This window comes from Penicillium hispanicum, assembly GCF_028827665.1.
Source record: "Penicillium hispanicum strain IBT 35686 chromosome Unknown utg000003l_segment0_segment0, whole genome shotgun sequence".
NCBI classification, from domain to species: Eukaryota; Fungi; Ascomycota; class Eurotiomycetes; order Eurotiales; family Aspergillaceae; genus Penicillium; species Penicillium hispanicum.
Genome location: NW_026623195.1, coordinates 2,204,234 through 2,225,597, shown reverse-complemented (window position 1 = coordinate 2,225,597; position 21,364 = coordinate 2,204,234). Strand labels below are relative to the sequence as shown.

General features: G+C 53.6%; 10 protein-coding genes across 10 annotated transcripts; 8 read left to right on the top strand and 2 right to left on the bottom strand.

The window, feature by feature from the left end:
* Positions 1–183: 183 nt before the first annotated feature.
* N7459_003260 (pepsin-like aspartic protease) lies at positions 184–1,479 on the top strand (the record flags this gene model as incomplete). Its single annotated transcript, XM_056942444.1, has 3 exons — positions 184–509; positions 561–1,081; positions 1,142–1,479. 3 exons carry the CDS (start codon positions 184–186, stop codon positions 1,477–1,479), a joined length of 1,185 nt encoding a protein of 394 aa, XP_056802327.1.
* A 1,057-nt stretch (positions 1,480–2,536) lies between these two features.
* N7459_003259 (PalH/RIM21 family protein) lies at positions 2,537–4,855 on the top strand (the record flags this gene model as incomplete). The annotated part of the gene is made up of 2 exons (XM_056942443.1): positions 2,537–2,645; positions 2,730–4,855. The coding sequence occupies 2 exons, from the start codon at positions 2,537–2,539 to the stop codon at positions 4,853–4,855; spliced, it is 2,235 nt and encodes a 744-aa protein (XP_056802326.1).
* A 583-nt stretch (positions 4,856–5,438) lies between these two features.
* Positions 5,439–7,870, top strand: N7459_003258 (uncharacterized protein; the record flags this gene model as incomplete). Its single annotated transcript, XM_056942442.1, has 2 exons — positions 5,439–5,714; positions 5,765–7,870. The coding sequence occupies 2 exons, from the start codon at positions 5,439–5,441 to the stop codon at positions 7,868–7,870; spliced, it is 2,382 nt and encodes a 793-aa protein (XP_056802325.1).
* Positions 7,871–8,714: 844 nt separating this feature from the next.
* Positions 8,715–9,598, top strand: N7459_003257 (uncharacterized protein; the record flags this gene model as incomplete). The annotated part of the gene is made up of 3 exons (XM_056942441.1): positions 8,715–8,821; positions 8,863–9,394; positions 9,461–9,598. The coding sequence occupies 3 exons, from the start codon at positions 8,715–8,717 to the stop codon at positions 9,596–9,598; spliced, it is 777 nt and encodes a 258-aa protein (XP_056802324.1).
* An 858-nt stretch (positions 9,599–10,456) lies between these two features.
* N7459_003256 (phytanoyl-CoA dioxygenase family protein) lies at positions 10,457–11,511 on the top strand (the record flags this gene model as incomplete). Its single annotated transcript, XM_056942440.1, has 2 exons — positions 10,457–10,509; positions 10,566–11,511. The coding sequence occupies 2 exons, from the start codon at positions 10,457–10,459 to the stop codon at positions 11,509–11,511; spliced, it is 999 nt and encodes a 332-aa protein (XP_056802323.1).
* Positions 11,512–12,585: 1,074 nt separating this feature from the next.
* Positions 12,586–13,562, top strand: N7459_003255 (uncharacterized protein; the record flags this gene model as incomplete). Its single annotated transcript, XM_056942439.1, has 5 exons — positions 12,586–12,596; positions 12,645–12,722; positions 12,767–12,920; positions 13,003–13,192; positions 13,285–13,562. The coding sequence occupies 5 exons, from the start codon at positions 12,586–12,588 to the stop codon at positions 13,560–13,562; spliced, it is 711 nt and encodes a 236-aa protein (XP_056802322.1).
* Positions 13,563–13,991: 429 nt separating this feature from the next.
* Positions 13,992–15,527, top strand: N7459_003254 (sugar phosphate/phosphate translocator; the record flags this gene model as incomplete). Its single annotated transcript, XM_056942438.1, has 7 exons — positions 13,992–14,089; positions 14,158–14,225; positions 14,291–14,296; positions 14,381–14,498; positions 14,571–14,670; positions 14,737–15,144; positions 15,204–15,527. 7 exons carry the CDS (start codon positions 13,992–13,994, stop codon positions 15,525–15,527), a joined length of 1,122 nt encoding a protein of 373 aa, XP_056802321.1.
* A 1,171-nt stretch (positions 15,528–16,698) lies between these two features.
* Positions 16,699–17,481, top strand: dprA (putative cell surface protein; the record flags this gene model as incomplete). The annotated part of the gene is made up of 3 exons (XM_056942437.1): positions 16,699–16,825; positions 16,888–16,983; positions 17,048–17,481. The coding sequence occupies 3 exons, from the start codon at positions 16,699–16,701 to the stop codon at positions 17,479–17,481; spliced, it is 657 nt and encodes a 218-aa protein (XP_056802320.1).
* Positions 17,482–17,865: 384 nt separating this feature from the next.
* Positions 17,866–18,624, bottom strand: N7459_003252 (MscL family protein; the record flags this gene model as incomplete). Its single annotated transcript, XM_056942436.1, has 4 exons — positions 17,866–17,958; positions 18,008–18,152; positions 18,210–18,410; positions 18,488–18,624. 4 exons carry the CDS (start codon positions 18,622–18,624, stop codon positions 17,866–17,868), a joined length of 576 nt encoding a protein of 191 aa, XP_056802319.1.
* A 765-nt stretch (positions 18,625–19,389) lies between these two features.
* Positions 19,390–20,653, bottom strand: N7459_003251 (uncharacterized protein; the record flags this gene model as incomplete). Its single annotated transcript, XM_056942435.1, has 6 exons — positions 19,390–19,643; positions 19,696–19,766; positions 19,819–20,192; positions 20,246–20,313; positions 20,382–20,418; positions 20,474–20,653. The coding sequence occupies 6 exons, from the start codon at positions 20,651–20,653 to the stop codon at positions 19,390–19,392; spliced, it is 984 nt and encodes a 327-aa protein (XP_056802318.1).
* Between the last annotated feature and the right edge of the window lie 711 nt (positions 20,654–21,364).

Sequence of the window (21,364 nt, the reverse complement as noted above, 5' to 3'; positions counted from 1 at the left end):
CCTGATCCTGGATCTCGCGAGATGCCGCCTTCTAGCTCCTCATTATCGCGATCACTCAAGGATGGCGAAGCATCTTGCAAGCTATAAAGGAGGCCCTGTCTCCGGTCCTTTGGGGTCTATTCAATCTACTCTCCATCGATCTTCTACTCCATTCTTTGCAGGCGCATTCTTCCTACAGTCACCATGGTTGTTTTCAGCAAGATGACGGCTGCTGTGGCCGGCTTTTCCGCCGTCGCCAGCGCTATCCCAACTGGCACCACCAACAAGAGCAGCTTCACGATTAACCAGCTGGCCCGCCCTGCCACCAAGGCCAAGACCATCAACTTGCCCGGCATGTACGCTCATGCCCTCGCCAAATTTGGCGCTACCGTCCCACCCAGCGTTCGAGCGGCTGCTGAGAGTGGCTCGGCTACCACTACCCCCGAGTCCAACGATGAGGAGTACCTGACTCCCGTCGACGTTGGTGGCACCACCTTGCACCTGGACTTCGACACTGGCTCTGCTGACCTGTGAGTTTGCTCCCCGCGTATGCGACATGAACTAGAACTGACCTGCCGCAGTTGGGTTTTCTCGTCAGAGCTACCCGAGTCCGAGCAGAGCGGCCACAGCATCTACAAGCCCAGCAGCAATAGCTCCAAGCTGGACGGCTACACTTGGTCCATCTCGTACGGTGACGGCAGCTCTGCCAGCGGTGATGTCTACAAGGACACAGTCACTGTTGGTGGCGTTACTGCCTCTGGCCAGGCTGTTGAGGCTGCGAAGAAGATCAGCTCGCAATTCACCCAGAATACGGACGACGACGGCCTGCTCGGTCTGGCTTTTAGCTCCATCAACACGGTCAAGCCCAAGAGCCAGACTACCTTCTTTGACACTGTCAAGTCGCAGCTTGACTCGCCCCTGTTTGCCGTGACTCTGAAGCACAACGCTCCCGGCTCCTACGACTTTGGCTACATCGACAAGTCCAAGTACACCGGCTCTCTGACCTACGCCGACGTGGACAACTCCCAGGGCTTCTGGTCGTTTACTGCCGACGGCTACAAGGTTGGAAGCACCTCTGGTGACTCCATTCAGGGCATTGCTGGTTCGTTTCTTCTGCCTACCCTGCCTGGCTAAGCGCATCACTGACCAACGCTCCCTACAGACACCGGCACCACCCTTCTGCTGCTCGATGACGACGTTGTCTCTGCCTACTACAAGCAGGTTGACGGCGCCGAGAACAACTCCGAGGCCGGTGGCTACACCTTCGACTGCGACGCCAAGCTGCCCGACTTCACTGTCACCATCGGCAGCTACGATGCCGTTGTCTCCGGCGACCTGATCAACTACGCCCCGGTCTCGTCGGGCAGCTCCACCTGCTTCGGTGGTATCCAGAGCAACTCCGGTGTGGGCTTCTCCATCTTCGGAGACATCTTCCTGAAGAGCCAGTACGTTGTCTTTGACTCCAACGGCCCCCGCCTTGGCTTCGCCCCTCAGGCGTAAGTCACTGCACCGCCAGTGGGCTATGAGTACTTTTCCTGGTCGGTGTGAGCAAGCACCGCTTTGTACAGAAGGGAGAAGGGACACACGAAGATATGCGAATGGAATGGTTAGCTCACAGGCTAGTTTGATTTATGACGGATTTGATGTTGAACATTGAACTTTGGCCAGGTCTTGACTCGGCTGTGGCTTGTACATGGGGTCAATGATAATGCGTGCAGCGCATACTATATACAATGCATTGTGAACACCGAGGTCTTGGCCTATACTTGGTAGACTTTAACTGAGTACGTTCGTAGCCATTCGATCAGTTTCGAAGTATGGGGCGTCAACCCGAGAAGTTCGGAGGATAACTCAGCTGGATCTATGCGGATTAAGAATTTGAGCACTAGTCAAGGGAGGATTCGCATGCTATACCGCTCCTTAGTTGGGGGCGTAACTCGTCTCTCTAGCGCCTCTTGGATCTGCAGAGTTCGCCCCGACGGAACACTGCCACCTTCCCATCCACGGCGTGCATTGCAGTAGAGTATACACTACGGGAAAGACCACGTGAGTTGTGATGCCCTCGTAAGGACAGCAATTCGAATGAGGTATTTCGGCAGAAAAGCACTCAGGATGTCCGAGACATCCATGCGACGAATTGCGCCGGGGTGTGGAGAAGCGAGAATGCCGAGTGTGAGTGGACCGGGTGGCGGATCATCTTGACCCGCCAACTCCAGACTCTTTCGTGACCTTAATTCATCCCGCATCAACTCCCTCACTCTCCTGTAACTCGAGCCGACGGCGTGTCTGTGTCGCCTTGCGGGTGTCTCTTGTCATCCGACATTCGTCCCCCCTCCCCATTTTTCCTCCGCCCTCCGTCCTTCGCCATCTCGCCCATCCCCTGCGACTTGTGTTCCCCGGCCGAACTGGCCTTGGACGCGTGGCCCGAAGCCATCGGAGAATGGCCGGCTAGAGAGTCGACCTCGATAGTGTGCGTTGCGCAAACGAAGAAAGGACCGGAGGGCTATATATATGACCAGAGACGGCCGGCGACAGGAACCGTCTGGAGTGTCTGACCATGGAGGATGCGCTTCGTGTGACTCCCCGCCAGATCTGGGCGAACCCGACGTCGACGTCGACCAAGACGTATACGTCCGGGTGTACGCCTTTTGCCCTGCCTAGCGATGGTATGTATTCCAATGGCTCTCTCTTTCGCACTCGCGGGCTGCATCGGACGCCTTGCTGACCCCCGGACTTACGATTCTTCGTAGGCATCGTGCATGTGAACAAATCCTATGCACTCACTCTCACCGCAAATGCTGTCTTCGAACCCATCTGTACGGGGAGTCCGTCCGATTATGTCCATGTGTCTGCCGTACTCGACACGCGCGACCCCTTCTACTCCTCTGTCACGCCTCAACTATATGCAATTGGCTGCGCAACAGTCGTCAGCTATGTCCTCGTCATTATTCTCCTGATTACCCCGCGTACCTTTTACGTCGGCGGCCCTGGTGGCGGTGCGAACTTCCTCGGGCGACATGGCATGATGAGCGGCTCATATAGCGGAAACTCCTCGATCGTCGGTGTTGGAGGCCGGCCATGGTTGCAGAAAGTAGCCGCGTTGCTCGTGGCCATATCGCTAACCATCGCGACGGTTGATTCGTTCAAAGTTGCCGAGCGCCAGTTTTACTACGGATTTTCAGATGCTGAGACACTCTCTCAAGAGGTGATTGACGGACTAGAGATTCGAATTGTTCGCGTTATCTCCAGCACCTTTCTCTGGTTAGCCCAGGTTCAGACTCTCATTCGATTATTTCCACGACATAAGGAGAAAGTCATGATCAAATGGGCTGGTTTCGCGCTGATTGTACTGGATACGACGTTCAGTATACTTGAGAACTTTTTGGTTAAAAATCGGTCAACGAGACCGCGATTGTACGATGATGCCATTCCAGCACTGAGCTACCTGTTCGAGCTCTCGCTAAACTTGCTCTACGCCGCCTGGGTGATCTTTTACTCAATATCGAAGCACCGATATGCTTTCTTCCACCCCAAGATGCGCAACATCTGCTGTATGGCATTTTTATCCTTCTGTGCGATCCTGATCCCGGTCGTGTTTTTTGTCCTGGATATTGCGAGACCGGAGATTGCTGGATGGGGTACCTATATCAGATGGGTCGGATCTGCGGCAGCAAGCGTGGTAGTTTGGGAGTGGGTGGAGCGTATAGAAGCGCTCGAACGAGATGAAACCAAGGATGGGATTCTTGGACGAGAAGTCTTTGACGGAGACGAGATGCTCGAGGTTACCCCATCCGAGGAGGTTGACTGGCCACGCTATACGTCCAGCGGAAATGACAGAGGCGGAGGAAGCGGCGCATCTTCAGGATGGGGCGGCGTGCTCGGTCTTGCACATCGTCCACTCCGTACACGAGTGGGCCTTCCCGGTGGGAATCGAAATCGTGGAGCTGGAGCGGCCAGACAAAATCCAAATGATGCTACAACCACTCGACGCCAGAATAACCCTCGTCCTACTCCACCGCCCGCTGTCATTACCCCAGTTAGTCGGGCCGATACTACCAGTGCGGCGAGCACGGTGTATAATGTTCGATACCACCCCGTGGCCAGCCCGACACCTCCTGTGATCATGCCCCATATGGAAGAAGAGGAACCGGAGGATATGAAAGAGATCGAAATCGAGAACAGGCCTGCACCGGATACCACTGAAACCAGTCTGTCCGCCCACGATACCCGAGAGCAATCGCCTCAGATCGTTCAGGCAGATCCACGATGGCATGCCCTGCTGAACCCTTTCAAGCGAAGACGCGTATCTCTTCCAAAGGAAGTTGCCTTTGCTCAGGCTGGCGAGGAGCCCGTTCATGGTGGGGGGTCTTACTCAGGGGTCGCCTCAGCCAATGACCAAGAACACCCTGCTGCACCCACAAGGGGTAACCACTTCTTCTCGCTTCATCGCAAGGGCCTTTCGGGCTCGGGAGCCCAGGTCGCCGATGCACCACTGCCCGTCACTGTTATTCCAGCTCGCCGCCGGGGACAACATACCTGGTCACCTCAAAATCGGCTGCTAGAGACCTCATCCCATCACGAACCACGACCTAGCCAGCCTGGTCTCCCAGTGAGGGTCATTCCCTCCCAACCACAGGCCTCTGCCCCATGGGGCGACCTGGACCTCGAGAATGGGGATGGCGATTACGTCCTCCGCTACGACCCAGATGCGGCTGCCTTGGTTCACGAGCCTGTCGTCACTAGTGATCAGACCAGCTGGACAGAGACGACCGCTTCGGACGACAGGAGTGATGACTTGCCCGGGCAGACGGAGTTGCACCCACAGAATGAATCCCATTCTGTGCAACCTGCTGACCATGAGCATAATTCTTCTTGATGTGGCTTACGAGCGTTGCAGCTTCTTCCAGGTCATTGGAAGTAGTCAGACCTGATCTGATCCATGGGCTACTTGGCCCATTTGGCCACCCGCCTCTGACCGACATTTCACGGTGTTCATGGCGATTCATCTCTGGGTTCTACTAATGCGGAGTCTTCATTTTTTGGGCTATCTATTGAAGGATTATTTTGGGCTTTGGATAGCGTGGACATTGGGATCTGTTCTGTTCTGCATTGAAGATACCCTGGTAACTTTCCTAGTATATAATACTTGTTTTTGTGCCTTGCATTTGGTGATGTTTTGTGCCGTACATATCACTGAATCTACATATTTTCCTTCTCGGTTCTTCAATGGATTTCATAATGTCTTGCGTTGATTGGACCATTGGCCCCCAGCTCTCTTCTTGGCCCTTTCCAGGCAGCACTGGATCCTTTTTTGCCAGGGGAAAACCGAAGAAGTGCAGCTAATACCCTGGTCGAGGACCAGGTGAGGAGGTCTTATGGGCCAATCAAGGAGAAGCGATGTCGTCTCGCATATGCCGGGCACATTCCCCACAATGCTGCCAGATGGACGTTGACGTGGGATGAATTTGGGCGGCGCTGACTGGCTCGAGTGGAGACCAGCTCGACCAGCTCGGGAACTTTTTGCTCCGGCGGCCTTCCCCATACTCTCGCCCTCTCACCCTCTCGCCTCGGTCGCGATCCTCTTCGTCTGCCTGCTCGTCCATGCTGTCGCCCCCGATGTCGCTATGGCGACCGTCAACCAGAATATGTTCGCTACCAGCATCCCGATTAATCACCCCGGCGGCGCATCGCTGATGGTGCTGCCGCTCAACCTCATCGCCCAGATCGTATCCAATGTCAGCCCTCCGCCCTCGCGTCAACGCTGGAAAATACTGACGTCCCGCAGGTGGAAGATACCGGCGACCTCGCTCGACTATGCCGAACATGCCGAGTGCTCAACTACATGGCTTTGCCGCAGCTCTATCGCAGCTTAACCCTAACCTCCTACGGCAAGATCCGTTATCGCGATGAACGACCCGAAGGCGTCGGGAGTGCTAGCCCGTTCACGATGGGACTCAATGCGGTCATCACACGACCATATGCGACGATAGTTCAGTCGATTACGCTCCGAGGGGAGAGGAGAGAGGACGACTTGGAGGAACATGCCCAAGTTGGCCGGGTGCCGGACTCGTCCATGCTGCTGAACATTGCGGTGCGAGCCGCTGTCGATCGGATGACGAACCTGGAGAGCTTCAGCTGGGAACTCAACACCAAGATGCTCGATGTAGTGTATTCGGGCTTGACACAGCTGCCCCGCCTGACTTCGTTGACCATCCGATTCCCCTCCACCCGCCATCCACAACCCACCTTTGTCCTTCCAGGCATGCCGCATCTGCGCTCTCTCAAAATTACCGACATCGACCCTCTCTGCTACCCCGACGATATCGCCACGATGCTGTGGAAGAGCAAGAAACTGCGTGATCTCAGGCTGCATTGGTCGCCCCGCATGCGAATCGCACAGGAGCCGAGTGTGTCTCTTCACGAATATTTCCGCAAATGCGCCTCTGCCAAGCAGCCACTTTCCATCCAAAAGCTTTCATTCCAAAATCTGTATGCTTTTCACAGCGAGGATTTCGACACTGCATTTGATCCGAGCACTGTCGAAGACATCACCTTTTTGTCCGGAACTGACACCACGGGTCTGATTAATACCTTCGTTGATAACAGCTGGCCAACGACGATTCCTCATACGAAGCTGAAGATCAAGTCAATTCGGATGGATGTGCTCTCAAAACGAAATTCCGAATTTCTATCAAGTTTCAGGGGACTTGAACGAATATACCTTGTCAATGTGACCACCGAGTCCTCTGATTATCTTAATTCCCCTCAACCAGGACCTGGGCCGGCCTCATCGGCTCTCACTCCACCTGTCACTGACTCTCCTGCGAACGGACTCTCAAATTCCCCGGCGACTCCGGCGAATCCACAGCTGAATGTGGCCCTCAGTGTCAGAGACAGCTACCTGTCGAATATCATAAATAACCACGGCGCCACGTTGCGCCACCTCCTTCTTTGCTCCAAGTGGCCACTATCCACCAATATGGTCGCGCGCCTGGTCCACAGCTGTCCCAATCTAGAGCAATTGGCTATTGCGACAGAATTCTCCAGCATGGACTCGCTTGGCATGCTGGTTCCATTCCTTCGGAAGCTCGTGGCGCTTCGGCTTCTGATTCCTGCTGGATCCCCGGCCTCCCAGACCGGGCCGAACCATGATGTCTCTCGGTGTTCGGTTCCCACTTCCAACCCACCGTTCAAATTCTCGAAGAAATTTTCAATCGCGGACACCTCCGTCGGATTCAGTAAAAAAGTCGAGGAGGTGATTGAAAATGCACGAAGCCTGGTTGACGTGGTGGATTTGGATGACGAGCTTTTGATGGAAATGATGAGTTATGACCTGGCAGACAAGCAGGTGTTTGGAAATGTCAAGATCATTGGTATGGGCTGGAAGGCATTCGAGTTACGTGACTTCTACAAAGCCTCACCATTACCCGCGGAAGAATCCGAGTCCCGACAATCTCCCTTGACCTTTGACCATCCATCAGAGCCAGCAGACGACAACGCCAGTTCGATCATGAGTCCCGCCAAGGGCACTGGAACAGTCTCGGGGACACCAGAACAATCCGCATCTGCTTCGCAATCCAAATCTCCCGCTGCCCCTTCATATACGAACAATATGGGATCTACTGCGTCTTCTACTACCCCCGCAGCCAACCCACCTCCCTCAGCGCTAGGAAAACGAACCCGAGATGACGACGATGATGTGGCTGGACGACATTCTTCCATTTCTTGGTCCGGGGAGTCGTACGGATACCGTGATGGTGCTTCACACGGTTGTCGCCTTCCTCCCATCCTAACTGACGATGGACAAATACTCAAACGTCGTATGCGGCGAGTCGGCTGGGAGGTCCTGCAGCACTGGGAGATCTGGGGGCTAGATGCGCAAGAGATCTAGAATGCCGCTTCACAACCACCCTGTTTGAATTGATGTTTCTTTTCATATACCACGCCTAAGTACACGGCGGTTCATAAGACAACCTCCCTTTTCCCCAGTTCCACTTCTGTTATGCTTTTTGTTATTTGCCTCTTGCTCACCATACATGTGGCGGCGAAAGGGGGTTTCGTGGAAGGACCGGTGTTGCGGCTGATTTTAGAATCTGTTATGATTAGCGTGGGGGTCGTCTGTCTGGTGATTCTGGGCAGCGGAGTAGCTGGAACTACAACGGGATTGGGGGTATTCACCCTGGTCTTGTATGGTCGATAAGACCTTGTGATTTAGACTCTTGACCCGCTGGGCCAGGATTATTGATACATAGAATTGAGATCTACTTGTCTTGAATTATGCAATCACATCCAGAGTGAATCAGCGTTGCCTATGGGGCTTTGTGCCATTATTCACTATAATCTTGGAAGCTGAAAGACGACTCCCACATAGTATGCCTAGGTAGGATCCAACAAGACAGAAAATTGATTGTTTCCTTGGAAAACATTAGTTGGATTAGTGTGAATATACCAGATTGAACTGAGACTAGTTCGTATAGCTTATCTCCTCTGAGCGCTGCTTAGGGCTTTTAGGGGGCTTGGTTCATTCACTGATGGAGATATTGAGCCAGCATGTCTGCCTCACCGGTAGCATAGTATCAGAATTGAAGTGAAGACGGCACTGATCTAGAAGTGAATGATGAGAAGCACTGGAGAGAGGCAACATTCACTCACCATTCTGGTCTATCACGAATTATAAAAGCCCACCCTCCACACCCCATGGACCCTTTGTTTCTCAAATCAACACATATTGCAAGATGGCTTCCGCGGCGCAGCGCGCCCTGGCAATCCCCGAAATCGTTCGGGAAGTCTTCCGGTGGATCATGATCACCGATCCACTATATACAACCAGCCCTGAGAGCAAGTACCCCTTCTCTCCCCAGCCCTCAATCCAACTAACCAAAGTCCAGGCCTCTCGAGCACCGACAATTCGTGGCGCTCCCTGTGCGAGACAGCAGCGCTGGCGCTGCTGCCGTACGCCCCCGTCAACAGGCTGTGGCTGGACACCGCTATGCGGTGCACCCGGCACAGCTGGGGGACCGTCACGGCCACCGGTCGTTTCCTGCAGGATGTGCTCGCCAACGCACCCCCCATCTGCCGCCAGGGTCTGGCCGACTCCGTCTCTGTCGCGACGATCTCGACAGTGTCCCATCGTCGCGCGGCCGCCGCCGATGCGCCGTTTCGGGGTCAGCCTTTCCCAAACATGATGATGTTGACAATCGTGCTTGGCGACCATTCAGACGGGATCCCGGAGCTGTGCTCGATGCTCACGACCAAGTCCCATGTCCCCGCCATCCGGTGCCCGTCCCTCCCCGTTCTGACAATCATTCGCGGGCGAGGCGTTGACGACCCGGACGCGGAGTCGCCCTGCTACTGCGGCGACGACGGCGTTTATGGACTGCCCGATGAGTGGCGAGCCCTGTTCAAACAGATCACGGTATGTGAAAGGGAAGCGTGGAGTGGAGTGGCTCTTGACACGGTGACTAACTGCCCCTGTCGATAGAATCTGTTCCCAGCACTCCAATTCATCATCATTGGAGAAAGTGTCCACGTTGACCGACGGACACTGCGACAGCTGCGAAAACGTCTGCCGCAACTCAAGTCGGTGACGCATGGTGGGGAGGAGATGCTGCAGGTCTAGGGGCAGGCCTGGTTGAGCTAAGCTGATGTCGGAGGTTGGGAAGGGTGGATGTTGGTGTTTGAGTATGGGGTGCAGGTCACCACCATCAATGACCTAATGTCTTTTTTTTTTTTTTTTTTTGAATAATTCACGGAAGTGTTTCACATTTTGAAACGTATCCACAGTGCATTCCCATTACTTTGCTGTGGTCATCACCAGAACTGGGCTAAGTTGTAGCTACATGTAGACTTCCCAGAGCCGACGTCATTTCTGCAGTGGGAGGTGTTCGCAATCACTGAGATGCACCCTTACCAGTAGCTGAATATCCAGGATAAGTGTCCTTGGTAGCTACTTGGTTACAGAAAAGGGGTACCGACGCCATATCCTCATGTTTCAACGACGAGAGAGTACATCGTTCGACTAGCGGTGCGGCACCCATCGGGTTTTATCCGCCTAGCCCTAATCGAAGGACCGTCACTGTTTTCTGCTCTGCAAGTCCAATCATCTCACAGTGGATTTGGTTTTTTGTTTGGATGCTAGATATAGTGCGTAAATTGATGCTAAAGGAAATTCTGAAGAGGAATAGATACCAATATCGATCTGCTCCAGGGTATGTACTTCCAGCTGCGTTGATGGTGGGATTGAAGCCATCTAGCCGCTAGCAGTGGGATGGTGGCCCGTCTATCCGCCGAGGAGAAGCCAATGAGAATGCAGTATGATGAGGCGATCTTCTGCTATCGGGACCAAAGGTGAGATAATAGTGGGCGGGGGAGTTCCAGTAGAAGATAAATAAATCTGCAAAGGATGCTCAAATCTCCAGCAAACCCGACTCTAACCTCCTCGGACTCTGTCTTGTCGAACTCCATTTGCCCGATCACAATGACAACTACTACTACCACCACGACTGCAAATCTCAACACAGCCTCATTCAGGTGAATATCCTTATTTTGGGGGGATGATGATAGTAGTTCCTGACAAATGGAGGCAGACTGATAGGTCCCTATGGTGATTGGCGCGACGATCTCGAATCGCAAGGATTCGCAGTAATCAAGAACGCGATCGCCCGCGAAAAAGCCCAATACTACCAGCAAAAGGCCCTCGACTGGCTCCAATCCTTCGATTCCCGACTTGACCTCGACGACCCAACGACATGGATAAGCGAGCATCTCCCCGTGCAGAGCAAGGTGAATACCTTCAACAACTACTCCGTGGTGCACGAGAAGTTCATGTGGGAGGCCCGCCTGGAGCCGAAGGTGGTGGATGCATTTGCCAAAATTTGGGGTACTGACGAGCTGCTTGTGTCCTTCGATGCGCTCAACGTCACCCTGCCAAACCGCGAGGATAAACCAGCGCAGCAACCGTGGCCGCATGTCGACCAGTCCCCTATGCGCCGCGGGCTGCATTGCATCCAGGGCATTATTAACCTGAGCCATGCTGGCCCAGAAGATGGGTCGCTTATCGTGTTACCACGATCAAATACCGTGATGGAAGAGTTTTTGGAGACGCAGACTGACCCGGCGACGTGGGAAACGAAGGACTTCCGATTTATTAGCGAGGAGGAAATGAACTGGTTCACGTCCCGAGGAATCACGCCAATGAAGGTCCTCGCTGAGCCCGGGGATCTGATTCTCTGGGATTCTCGCACCGTCCACTGGGGTGGCGAGCCTACAGCTCACAGCGACACTATCCGAACCGTGATCTATGCATCGTACTCCCCGGCGAACTTGGCCACGGAAGAGGTGCTTCAGCGAAAGAAAGAGGCGCTGGAGTCGTTTCGAGCGACGACGCACTGGGCCCATGATAACATCATTCTTCGCGACAAGATCGTTCATCTTCCAGATGGCAGTGTTGATCCCCGAAATCGATCTCAACCTCTGGAGGAGCCGGAATACACTGGCCGTCTTCTTCGGCTGGCTGGTGTCGAGCCATACTGAAGGGGGAAAGAACAATAGGATGAATGCCAGTGAGAAATAGAGAAAGCTTCAATTGTGTCGTCTCATGTTTATAAATGTCCAAGTATGCCGTGTAGTGTATGTGACTTGTCGGGGCGATGATTATCCATCACCGCTGCTTCGCCGAGTCTTTCCCCCGCCAACTACAAGTCCCGCCAGATCATCTCCTGCCATTCAGCTGAGAGCAGATGGATTTCCCTCGAAAACGTGCATTGATCGCATGCATTTTCTGCAGGCACCGGTAGGCCCGGACCCAGGAGTCCGCGAGACAAAGATCGTGAGAATACTAATATCGGCCAGAAAGTGCAAATGTGATGGCCAGAAGTCAGCGTGTTGGTTTTGCATTAGCGCAGGGGCTCAATGTGAATATCATGAAGGAGCGAGCGAGAGGTGGGAGCTGGCTTCTCAGCCCAGATGTATCCTGTATTTTGTTGACATGGTGGCTGATAATTGCTTCATAGATCCGATGCCGACACATCGACGGAGATCATACACCGCTTCAACCGGCTGGAAGGCCTTGTCGAGCAGCAGACATCTCTTATCTCGGTCTTGTCTGATCGCATATTGTCCAGTGGCCTGGACCCAGGGTCACAGAATGGCGCTCATTTCCGTCGAATGGCCTCCTCCCATGCCTGCCATAGACGCATAGCATCAGCTTTACCCGCACAGCCTTCGCTCACCAGTGACCAACTCGTATCGGCAGACGCGCGAGGTCATCAAATCCCAACGGCAAATTTGCTCGACCTTGAGCGAATCAAGAGTCTCATTGGGGACTATCCACAATATTTCTTCCTGTTCCTTGAGTCGGAGCGCAAGCTCCAGTCTTTGGTACCTCAATATTCCTATTCATCAATCATCGACCGATCGAGTCTGCATCGTGGTATTAACGATGTCCTAGTATCCAATTTTTTTAGTCCACGTTCATTCCCAGTTTCCCCTTCTCGAGCACCAACCCTTTCTGGGCGTATTCGAGAAGTTTCTCTATACTTTCGTTACCAGGGACGCCCACTTCATGCCTGGAGATGGATCCATACCGCATTCAACGCGGTTCAATTGATGTTTTCCTAGTAGGACTGCACCAAGTTAGTTGTGAGTGAGATGACTGACCGGTATAGTTTACACGAAAGAACTTCTCCCACTGAAACGCAAACGGCGTTAATTCGGATCGCCTGGGGTTGCTATATACTTGAATGGTGAGTTCTCCCGGGCGACTTCGTCCACTTCTAATCCCACGCAGGGACGACCTCGCCGAATTCCATTTCCCTCGCAGCGGCATCGAAATTCTCATCGACGACATGCTTTTCCCCGAATTCACGGACCCAACTGATCGGGATAATCTCACACGCCATGTGCTCCAGCCGAAAACTCTTGAATCGCACCCACAACACCATGTACGCGAACCACTCAGTCCGGCCAGACGGAATCCCCTCGACGGCCTCATTGGAAACCGTCCAGACTGAACTGCATCGGCAGCTGGAGACGTGGTTCGAGTCCCTCCCCGAATGCATCAAGCCTGATCTCCGTGATGCAAACCCTCGCGATCTACGAGATAATCAGCTTCGATCCCGGTACTATGCCACCAAACACATCATTTGTCGCCCTTGTCTTGTACTCGCCGCGCAGTCTCGAGAAGAGGAATTGTCGGGATATATCGTGGCGAATTGTGAGTCGTGTGTAGACAGCTGTCGCAAGTTTATCCATGCCAGTGTGCCCCTTCTGAGCAGGAAGACGCACTCTACATGGCTTCGATTGCAGGCGTGAGTCTTTCCCCGACCGGCAGGGCCGATTCCACTCTTTTCCAAAGCCTGACATTGATGATATTTTCCGCCAGACTCTCGGCTGCGGTCTTTGTCCTCGCCATTGCCAAAAGCACACCATCTCTGGCGTCGCTGGTTCAGGATTCCGATTCACTGATTGAACGGGCCATCCAGAGCACCAAGCCCTGGGCACGCGACCATGAGACGGCGGATTCGATTCTAGGGATGTTCAAAGCCATTCGGCAGAAACTTCGGTTTCCCATCACCACGACGTGATGCGAAACAATGGTTCTCCGACCTAGAAACCCGCCATCCCTGGATCAGTGACCGATCGACGGTAAAAATCGAACCGGCGACTTGGAAGTGGAGATGGCCAGTGCCACGACGAAAACCCTTAGCAGACCCTATTTGGCACAGCCCGGGTCCAATTTTGATCCATCGAAAAGGGATCGACAGAGAGTCGATAACCAGACCCTGCGTAGAACCTGAAACGTCCAGGGTTCCACGCGTCAACGTGTACTTTAGGAGTTTTGGAGAGGTCGACCGCCAATCAGCGCCGCCCGCGAGCTTGTCACCGCCCCACGGCCGATCGCTCGCGCCCCTAAACTTCTCCTAACTGCCTCCCCCGTGTCGCATTTTTCCCACAACTTACCTCTACTCACCCATAGTCACTCTTTTGCGGTTCTCTTCACCCCCCTTCCCACCATGGCAAACGGTCGCTCCTCCCAAGATGAACGCAAGCTCGAGAGCGGTGCTCCAGCTCCGGCTCAGAGCAGTGGTCTGCACCCGGCCTTCTATATTGCGTGCGTCCGCCCTCGATCCCGACTTCATCCCCTGCTCACCGTCGCATCTGGTTGCTAAATTTTCTCAGCCTGTGGATTGCCCTGAGTTCGAGCGTTATTCTGTTCAACAAATGGGTTCTCTCCTCCGCCCACTTCAGTATGTCCCTCTGTAACCCCCGTATACCATTCTCCAGAATTTTGAAACTGACTCGTGTTGTATAGATTTCCGTGAGTGTTCCCAGCCCGTTGAAACTTGCCATTGGAGGCGTCTTGGATACCTTGAATCAACCCGAGTCTAACCACTCATTGCAGCCCTGTTCCTCACGACATGGCACATGGTGTTCGCGACCGCCATGACCCAGATCCTGGCCCGCTTCACCACCGTCCTGGACTCCCGCCACAAGGTCCCGATGACCCCGAGCACCTACGCGTGAGTCTCCATGATTCTAAGGTTTCGTTCGGGATTTTCTGAAGGGCTGTGCTGATTCTGCTTCTGCCATAGTCGCGCCATTGTGCCCATCGGTGTCATGTTCAGCTTGAGTCTGATCTGCGGTAACCTTGCCTACCTGTACCTCAGTGTTTCGTTCATTCAGATGCTGAAGGTGAGTTTCATTGCGACACCCGGACAATACGGTCACGGAAATTCCACCAACACTGATCTTTTCTAGGCCACCAACGCGGTCGCAACCCTGGTTGCCACCTGGGCCTTCGGCATTGCCCCGGCCAACTTCAAGACCCTCGGCAATGTGTCCATCATTGTTGTGGGTGTTGTGATTGCCTCGTTTGGCGAGATCAAGTTCGACATGCTTGGTTTCATCATCCAGGTTGGTGGTATCATCTTCGAGGCTCTGCGTCTGGTCATGGTCCAGCGTCTCCTCAGCTCCGCCGAGTTCAAGATGGATCCTCTTGTCTCGCTGTATTACTACGCCCCCGCTTGCGCCGTCACCAACGGCGTTGTCACCCTTTTCACCGATCTCCCCCGTATGACTATGACCGACATCTATTCTCTTGGCATCATGACTCTCATTGCCAACGCTCTGGTTGCTTTCTTGCTGAACGCCTCCGTCGTGCTTCTGGTAAGATGATCTCCAACTCGATGCGGGATGGCGAGTCACGGGCGCTAACTTCATTCTAGATTGGCAAGACTTCCGCCGTCGTCCTGACCATGGCTGGTATCCTGAAGGATATCCTCCTGGTCGCCGCCTCCATGCTGATTTTCCGTGATCCCGTCACGCCCCAGCAGTTCTTCGGTTACTCCATTGCCCTCGGTGGCCTGGTCTACTACAAGCTTGGCGCTGAGAAGATCCAGGGTCTTGCCACCGATGTGCGCCTCCAGGTGGGCGAGTACCGCCGGACCAACCCGACCAAGGCCAAGGGCATCGCGATTGGTGGTGTCCTCACCGTCGTCCTGCTGGTCCTGTACACTGGATCTCCCTCGGCCACCAAGCTGACCACCTAAGTGGTGAATCCGCAGATGGGGTAGCTTCTTGCAAGCTGCTGTCCACGGAAACTTGCCAATCATGCACCACGATTACTAATATTGTGCCGGGCACCAACAGCTGATGCTCCTTCGAAGCTGTTAGTATTATTCTATATTGTCTCGATAGAAGGGAGTGCTTTTTCTCGTTTCTTTTTTGATGGGGTATGCATGTAAATTCTGAAGGGATAGATGAAAGTTCAATTGGATCCAAGGCGAACACAATTGCTTCCGGTTGATGTCTTGTGCAATGTTCTAATGATTGGGTCTTTGCCTGGGGTCTTGAGATAACCAATGGACAACTTGAAGCATGATATTAAGACGTTGCTGTTTGATAGCGCATTTGGACTAGGTAGATCTCACCCAATTGGAAGGATATACCAACGTGGCTGCCAGGCCTATCATGGCTCTCCTGCGCAGCAATTGTATGGAATATTGTGCTGCAGTAGAATTGTCCTATATAGATCGCTTTTCTCCCATTCGACAGGTCATGAATGGCGTTCGATTTCGAATGTGGGGCTTGGAGGATTGACAGGGCTGGCGCTGGGTTTGCAGCGTGATAAGTATTGTCAGCAGTGTAGGATATAAACACTGTGGCTGCAGCGAGATTGTCACCGCTAGCATAGTTGATGGTCTATAAGCCCTGTGTGGTATTCTCCTGCGAGCAATGCGGCCTTGCATGACTGTGTTAGTCCTATGGGTCGAGATATCAATGTGCATCCTCTGCATCGAAATAACCATGACACAATATTTGATTCATGGCTGTGTAGATCCCAACTATCTCGGTGTTATCGATTCTTGTTTTTTTGGATCACAACAGTGACATGGATTCAGCCCTGTTTTCGTGGATCGACGTGGGTCGCGCTGTGGCAAACCTGCGCCTGATGCGGCCAGGATCGCAGTAGCACAAACCTCAAACAACATCGCAATTGCGCTAGCTTCTCACACATGCCAGCACTATGCAAAAGCGGCATCATGGTTGCCAGCCACGACGTCATATCTATGGAGAGGAGAAGCTAACTAACTATATAAAGGCTTCCGAGTCCAGTATCTCCCCCTCTCTCCATCTACATCACCACCACCTCTACCTGTATCACATCATCTATCAACACCACCACTCCAACCATCACCAGTACCAACTTAAATCTCCATCATGGGTCCCTTGCGCAAAGCCGAAGAGCTTCTGACTGGTAACAACGAGTCAAGCCGCTCCTCCAACCATGGCCCGCATGACTCGAACCTCGCGAACAAGCTGGACCCTCGCGTCGACAGCGACCGTGGTATGTGACTGCTATCAAGGTCGTGGCTTGACGTTGGCTAATCGGATTGTCCCATCGAATAGATAACCGGGCTCGTCACCACGCAATGGGCGGCACTGCCGGTCCACACAGCTCGGGCGTTGCTAACAAGCTTGACCCCAAAGTAGACAGTGACAGAGGTTAGTCGACTTCTCCCCCCTGTGTCACGATGCTCCCCAGACTCGTATTAACTGACCAAACTAGACAACCGTGATGCTCTTCTCCACAGCACCGGTGGATCGCGTCTTGGCCCGTCTAGCGAGTACAACGTCGATACCACCGGCCCTCGCCAATCTAACGTTGCCAACCAGCCCGGCTCTCGCGTTGCATATGGCGATATCCACCCTCACCAGCAAGGTGTGGCCATCAACCCCTACGGCAGCACCTACGAAGGTGACCAGACTGCGTCTACTACTGCTGGTCCCCACCAATCCACCCTGGCCAACAAGATAGACCCCCGCGTTGACTCGGACAGAGACAACCGCGCCCGCCATGAGGCTATTGCTGGCAGCAGCTACAGTAACCCCACTGCTGGCTTGACTGCGGGTCCTCACTCGACCAACACTGCCAATAAGCTTGATCCTCGCGTGGACTCTGATTTGGATGGCCGGATGGGTGGAACCCAGCGCAACTTCTAGGTGTTCAGGGTGGCCTTCATTGAAGGGTTCAAGACATGATTTTATGAGAAATGGCTCCATAGCAAGTTTTCCAAGATTGGTCCGTGAATGAATTTTCAGATTGCTTGAAGGATCCGGTGTTACTTCCCAGAGCTGGTATCGAAGTATTGCTTCGAGGCAGTAGTTTCCACTAACCAGCATCCTGCATCGGGTTCGCTCTACATGACTTGAGACTGCCGTAGGAAAAGGGAAAAGGAGCTTGATTTAGGCTCGTTCGCATGGAGTAGTCCAGACTGCAATAATGGATCCTACCTTGCATTACCATTGGTCCATTTCTACATCAAGCTTCCCTCCATTCATTGATTCCTGCAGCCACCGAACCCACTTCGCATCATCAACCCTTCCCTAGATGGCCTCCACTTCTTCTCTCGAGTTCTCAGCTTTAGGCAGGTCTTCTCTACCATCTTGCCAACTGGAGCAATTTGTGCACCGAGAAGCCTGGGACCGTGTTAATCATGGACCGGACAGTGAGAAGAGAGTCACCCACCTCCACGCTGATAAAACCCTTGCAATACCGGCACCGCACGGTAGGCTTGATGATCTTGTTATGGGAGACAAACATGTACAGGTGCGCAACCGCAAACAGCGTCAAGCTCACGCCCAGAAAGTTGAGAAAGTTCTCCACGAAGAGTCTACATTCCCTCGTCAGCCACGGCACGCGACAGCATCCTCCACGGAGTACGCCTTACCCCCATGCTAGGACCAGCGCGCCGTCGTCCCGGGCCTGCTTGATCGTATTATAGCCCTCGCCCGGGACGTAGTTGGGCCCGGCCGAGAGCACAGCGAATTTCTGGTCCATGTTCCGGTTCAGAAAGGGCAGAAGCGAGACGACGGGGAGAACGACGTCGGAGACGAACGAAGTCACGACCTGCGTGAAGGCATTTGCGATTCTGCGGTTTGGACGGGGTCGTCCCTTAGCTGGCGTCCTGCTGTATGCGCCTCTGCCAGTATCACTGCACCGACTCACATTAGACCGAGCGCGACCTCGAGCACGTTGTCTCGTGCGGCGAAGTTCAGGAAGGCCTCCCATCCTTGTCTCACTTGCTCCCCTGCGCTCTGGCTGACGCGCAGGAGAGCACCGGTGCTCTCGTCCAGCCCACGCATGATTGTTGGCTATTGGGGTGGTGAGAGCTCAGGCCGGGCTGTGGGAGGTGAGGTTTGTGGTCTTTAACTCTCTCGCTAGAAACAGACCTGTCGCGTCATTGCGCAGGCCGTGCGAAAGGGACGATGAGGGGCTTCGGAGATCGACGCTGGTGCGGCCAATGAGGTGGCCAGTATGATGGTGATGGGAGACGGCGCCGCTGATCGGATGGCTCGTATCGGTCGGGGTTGATATGATTGGCTTTTTGGTCTTGTTTATCTCGATGCGTTGAGGGGATTCGGTGAGCAGATGCTAGAAGTGATGAGTGATGGATCAGTGATCTTGCATCTCACGCTTTGTTCTCTCACAGATCGGGAGCTGGTCTACTGAGGTAGCATTACACAGATCTTGTCTGTGTGGACTCGTGAATGGAGAATACTATGCGATATACCAAGACTGAAATAGAACCAACGGCCATTAGGATTCATGGATAGTATGTGACGATAACCATGGACGGGGTGAAGAATTCCAGAACATTCAAGCTTGCGCCCCAAGCTTTGTGTGAACACTTTCAGGAAAAGATATCACTAGTATAGAGCAATAATAATGAAGAGGATGATTTAACATAAGGCCAAAGCCGAGGGAGTAATTGGCCATGTAGAGAAAGAAGACAGAGCAAAGGTATACTCCCTTCGCCCATTATATAGCACCAAAATCCACAAAAAGAAAGAAGAGGGGGAACAACTAATAGGCTAGGAATGCATACCGCAGTCCTCAAGTGAAGCTCCTCACGCCGGACTGTCGTGGGAAATCTGCATCTCGGAGTGCAGAATGTCACCGTTGGGACTTGGAGTGCTGCGAGACCATCCGCTCTTCGTCCCGACAATCTCCTGCTGGCTGGTGTTGCCAGGGCCGCTGATGACTCGCACCCAGACCTTCTCATGCACGAGCTTGAACAGCGGGCGCATGTTCGACAAGCAAGCGGCGACAATCCCCACAGCAGGCTCGATGCAGGTCCACACGCTCGCATTCACTTGGTTGTCTGCTATAGGTCAGCACGTTGGGAGTAATCCACAGAAACCAGAACCACATACAAGTAACGTCGTCTCCAGATTTCGAAAGGTCAACAAGGGAAACGAGACGAATGATATCAAAGATCAGAGTCCTGCCGCACGTCAGTCTGGCGATGGCTGCACGGTAACGGTCCGTCTGCTTACAGAAAACCCAGCACGAAAATCGCCGACAGACCGACTTTCTGGCCTCGAGAGATGGGCAGGTTCCAGACGACGTGCATGGGCATGAATAGGATGATGGCGTCAGTGGCGATGTTGGGGATCTGGAGCCCGTAGTAGAACTTGCCCAAGTCCATGCAGCCGCCTGGCGTCTGGGGAAACCACAGCTTCTTGGTGGGAACACAGGTGAAGCATCCCACCAGAATACCGCCAAAGGCCCAGAGCACCACAATGACAGACACCACCCTGACAGCAATCTTCATGGTCTTGACGGGGAACAGGCGTCGGTAGAGCATCAAGATGGATAATTTGATGCATCCAATGCAGCCCGTATAGAGGATCGAGCCCGTGAAAAGGGTCTAGGTTGGAATTAGCCCTATCTTCGGGGAAGGTTGATAGCAAGACAACCAACCTTCAAGTAGACCACCAGTTGTTCTGGCTTCACATACACAATGTGCGTTCCCAATCCGTTGTAAAGCACTGCGATGGGTGAGTCTTCGGTCCTGTAGATCCATGAATCCATGCATTGTTCTCGGGACGGTACTCACTAACAACTCCAGCGATGGAGATGCCCCATTCAAACAGCTTCAGGTCACCAATCAGCAATGCCATCGCGGAGGATAATGGCATACACTCCTACCAGGGCGCCAATCATAAACATATCGTCCAGGAACAGTCCGGTACCATTGACCTTTCGAGATAGGATACGAAATCCTACGGCCGTCGTGGACAAAGTGAAGGCGAAACACGTCGAGATGATAACCACATGCCGCAGGTTGTCGTGGTCATACCCAGTCTTGGTTTGCGAAGTCGACGACATATCAGCAATGTGTATATGTACCTGAAGAGGGATGTACAACAACCCAGAGACGCTTGTGGGCGTTCAAACTTCGTGACAAGTGTTTAAGAGAGCAACGCGTACAACCCTGGAGTAAACGAGCTCCATCTTCCCCAGTAACGCACAATTCCGTGCATAGTAGACAGGTCTCAAATCCGGTGTTGTGACTGTGGCCACCCAGGGAGGTAAACAGACCTATCTCACCCTTACTTGCAGCAAGCGATCTCCAATGCACTCCGGCGGCGTTTCTGCAGCCCAATCAAACTTTCGGGGTTTCCTGCCCAGCAAGTCACTAGCCAGTTGCGCACGTCTGGGGAAAGACTCCGGGCTCCACCATCGTGGATCCGCCAGCAATGCATCACTTTGCCGCGACTATGACCTTGCATACGGCTGTGGCTAGCCTGTTGCCTCAGTCCATGCGGGCAAGGTGCGTAGGTTGGCCGCTCTCGCCAGGATCTTCGTCGCTACCAGACGGACAACTCGTCCCGGTAGAGCGGAAGGTGTTGAGATCCTGCAGAATCTGACGCTGTGGTTCGTGCGATCGTGCGATTGTGCAGATGCGCTCTGCTCGCAGCTCGGCGTCGTGATACATCCTCGGAGGCAACGAGGTCATCCGTCAAAAGAGGCCGCGGCCGCTCCTTTAACTCCCGGCGAAGGGAGAGAGTGAGAAGCAGATGCTGAAGAAAGGGGTTT